This window comes from Carassius auratus, chromosome 20 (assembly GCF_003368295.1).
Source record: "Carassius auratus strain Wakin chromosome 20, ASM336829v1, whole genome shotgun sequence".
In the NCBI taxonomy this organism is placed as follows: Eukaryota; Metazoa; Chordata; class Actinopteri; order Cypriniformes; family Cyprinidae; genus Carassius; species Carassius auratus.
The window spans coordinates 11,673,097-11,677,157 of NC_039262.1; the positions used below are offsets into that span (position 1 = coordinate 11,673,097).

At 36.0% G+C, this 4,061-nt stretch overlaps 1 protein-coding gene across 2 annotated transcripts in view; it reads right to left on the bottom strand.

Moving 5' to 3' along the window:
- Positions 1–1,566, bottom strand: part of LOC113120925 (sialomucin core protein 24-like) — an 8,848-nt gene extending 7,282 nt beyond the window's left edge. The window contains exon 1 of one of the 2 annotated variants that reach the window (XM_026291076.1): positions 1,378–1,566. In XM_026291076.1, the coding sequence (XP_026146861.1) occupies positions 1,378–1,453 (76 nt within the window). In that variant the 5' untranslated portion in view covers positions 1,454–1,566. The remainder of the gene's footprint in view (positions 1–1,377) is intronic. The other variant, XM_026291075.1, reaches the window with a different exon arrangement.
- Positions 1,567–4,061: the final 2,495 nt, after the last annotated feature.

The window sequence follows — 4,061 nt, forward strand, 5'->3', positions numbered from 1 at the left end:
CCAAATGAACATGATCTGCAGTCTCTGGCAAATCACACACAAACCAAGGTCATTTAAAAACACTGTGACTGGCTTAAAGCTGCTGCGAGATGGAAGATATGGAAGATTTTTTCCCTCCCACATTGTGAGTATAACAAATCACAAAAGAAAGCCTTGTATACATCTCAGAGAAGCCTGCCATTTTCACCAAAGGTCCAGTAATGACACTTTGATTAAACATTACAAGGTCGAAACTGCTCACATTAAGATTAATAACATGCATTAAATAGAAAAATAAATTAATTTGATTTTCATGTTGGGCCCAAAATGTTTGCTTATGAAGGTAGCCCAGTAGACTTTAGGATAAAGCCCAAGTGCCTAGTCTAGTGCCTTTGCCCCAACAGAGAGGGAGGGAGAGTGTGTGTGTGTGTGTGTGTGTTCTCTGGTTCATTTTACAGCCCAACATGTGATTCTCTGGATAAATATAGATCTTCATAACGCACTTAATCTCAATGGAAGCAAAGCCACAAGACAACAAAATAGAAACCCTGATGAATTGTATTACGCAATAGCGGCAAACCAGCGATCATTTTGTGAGACACACGACAAGAGATCATTTCAGACAGGTTTTAAGAATTCAGTATTGGGCAATACCTAAAACACAGATGGTAAATCGAAAAAAAATCGTAACCAGGCCAAAGTGCAACACCCGCGTTTAACAATATTAAAACTAAGGTTGGAATCAACAACCGGTTCTTTCGAATGATTCATTCAAAAACACCAGCAAAGAAGGTTTTAGTTCTCGATCATTCCTTCGCTGATATGGAAGGAACACCGTGGATTCTTGTAACTACATCACAACTGAATCTATAGCGAGAATCACACAGAACACCCAGGGAATTTCAATTTAAGGCCAAACGACTCTTACGAATCAGGTCTTTTTGTTGAATCGAAAACATGCACAGCGACCAAAGATCGATTCCTAAATAAACGACTCTTTGGAACCGGTTCATTTTAGTGGATTAAAATCTGCAGGGTCCAAATGATTCTTATGAGTAGATTCATTAAAAGGGTCTCTATAACTTACATGAGAATTTGCCAAACTAATTTATTTTATAATAGTTGTATCCGTTCTTTTGAAATGTAAAATGACCTCGTCATTTGGAAACAGACTAACGTTACCGAGGTCAGTTGATGCAAGAAGAACTGAATCGTTACCAAACATTTATTCCTCAGAAGTACAAAAATAATCCGTTATGGAACCGGAATCGCAACCACTCCTAATTAAAATCACAGTTAAAGTGTAGCCGATGATGGCGTGATAGAAGACGGCGAGTGTGTTGTGTCAACGGGACTCGCTGTTTCACTGTTACATTTACAGAATTGAAATCCACTCACCCTGCGTAAATCCCTGGCTTGTCAACGATCCGAAGAGGGCTAGTAATATTGTCACGAAGAAAAGCCTCCAAAACATGATGTCTGGTTGGTTTATTCTCAGTCTTGGTACGGGGGTTCAGGTCGAGCTGTCTGCAGTTTCACTCTAGTGCTGCTGTGGATGTTGCTGCGCTTCCGGCTTCCTGCGTCACGTGACAAGGATGACAAATGTACAAAATCCTGGGACAAAACTGCTTTCCTGCAGGGGGCGCTTGGCGGCTCACAAACATAAATCTTCATCAAGCCACTCCTGAACCACAGACAGTGTCAGAGGTGTCTTACATGGGCTAAGGAGAAGAAGAACTGGACTGTTGCCCAGTGTTCCAAAGTCCTCTCTTCAGATGAGAGCAAGTTTTGAGTTTAATTTGGAGACCAAGGTCCTAGAGTCTGGAGGAAGGGTGGAAGTTGCTTGAAGTCCAGTGTTACGTTTCCACAGTCTGTGATGATTTGGGGTGCAATGTCATTGGCTGGTGTTGGTCCATTGTGTTTTTTTGAAAACCAAAGTCACTGCACCGTTTCCCAATAAATTTTGAAACACTTCATGCTTCCTTCTGCTGGCCAGATTTTTGAAGATGCTGATTTCATTTTCCAGCAGGATTTGGCACCTGCCCACACTGCCAAAATGACCAAAAGTTGGTTAAATGACCATGGTGTTGGTGTGCTTGACTGGCCAGCAAACTCAACAGACCTGAACCCCACAGATAATTTATGGGGTATGGTCAAGAGGAAAATGAGAAACAAGAGACCAAACAATGCAGATAAGCTGAAAAACCCATAACTAATAAATGATAAATGAATAAATGAATGAACTTTTCCACGATATTCTAATTTATTGGGCTTTACACCTGTAAAGTACTTTTACCAGTCCTCACAACAAAATGCTGGTGAGTTAATTTATAGGACATGCACAGGGTTTATTTTGCAGCGCCATGTAGGGACAAAATCGAGCTTTACACACAACTTTACCTGACTTTAGTTTTAAAAAGGCAGCAGACAAACGCTTCTTAACATATTGAAGAGATTATTCCAAAATAATTCCTTGTATTGTGTGTAGTTTTATAATAAATTGTATTCAAGCGCTCACAAATCAGTGCACTGAAACAATTAAAATGGTCTCTCTTTTTTAAGTATTTTACTTTGCATTGACATTTCATCAGCAAGCAACAACTGCTGTAAAATCCCATACGTGTAATGATTAATATTTGTCAAAAGTAGTGTTAGTACAGTAGATACAAACAAAACAGTAGGCTATACATTTTGTTTATAGAATTATCAGATCAGATCTTGGATCATGAACTCTTGTTATGCTGCCCCCAAGTGGACGAGTCCATTAAAAATGTGAACTTTCTATTGATGTGAAACCAAGTTAAACCTTATTGTCCAGATAATTTAATAAAAATAAAAAACTGCTAATTTTTATTTGCACCTAATAACATAGCAATATGTATATATTGTATGTTTGTGTGTGTGTGTATATATATATATATATATATATATATATATATATATATATATATATATATATATATATATATATATATGTAAACTGGACAAAAATACTCTGCACTTCGTTTTTGTGTTAAAATATGTACAATTTTTTTAACACCAGAATAGTCGTTCTGTCAGCAGATGTCGCTGTATACTTTCACATCCAATTCACTCTCATACTGCATTTACTAGACTAATCTTTCTAAATAGTGCTGCTGTGTCAGTGTATAAAGAGTAGCCTATAGATAATATCCATCCTGCCATGTTGCTTCACATGAGATTCATATCAAAATATGTAGGCTATTGCTAATGTTAAATATGCTAAATGTGATGTATTTGTTTTAATGTGTTGCAATATCCTAATGCATATTTTTCATGTCTTACCATAAAGTCTTTTCACAAAATGAAGTTAATTATTTGTTGCCTGCACCATGAAGCCTTTGTCTGAGTACCAAGTGCTTCATTCATTTCAATCTTCAAATTTGTTTTCATATATTTGTCAATAAAAGAAGAATGTACTCTTAGGCCATGCAAATTTCGACCTACTTAAAAATAATAATAATAATAATAAAAATGGTGATCTTTCACACCCATATTTCCAATATTCCGGAATCTTCATTATTAATTTTTAACTACCTATCTAAAAACATGCTTAAACCGACCTAAGATGTTTTGCTGGTTTAAACTGGTTTAAAATGGTCTCACATGTCGTCCAAGCTTGCTAGCCTGGCCAAGTGGTCTTAAAAATACACATTCCCTTTGTACATTGTTTTATGTTCATTAATATGTTTTTGATTTATATATATATATATATATATATATATATATATATATATATATATATATATATATATATATATATATAAGAATATAAATGTATATACATGTAAATATGTAAAACAAAAATACTCAATGTGTTTATTTATATATACATAACAAATATACACAGTACACATAGGCCTATACACATATCATATAAACAAAAACGTTTATGTTGGATGCGATTCATCGCAATTAATCTTTTGACGGCACTAACATTCACGTCATTACTTATTTGACGACTTGGACTGACAAACCACACCTGGTGGATCCCGCACACTAACATATCAAAATTTTAGAGAGAGAGAGAGAGAGAGAGAGAGAGAGAGAGAGAGAGAGAG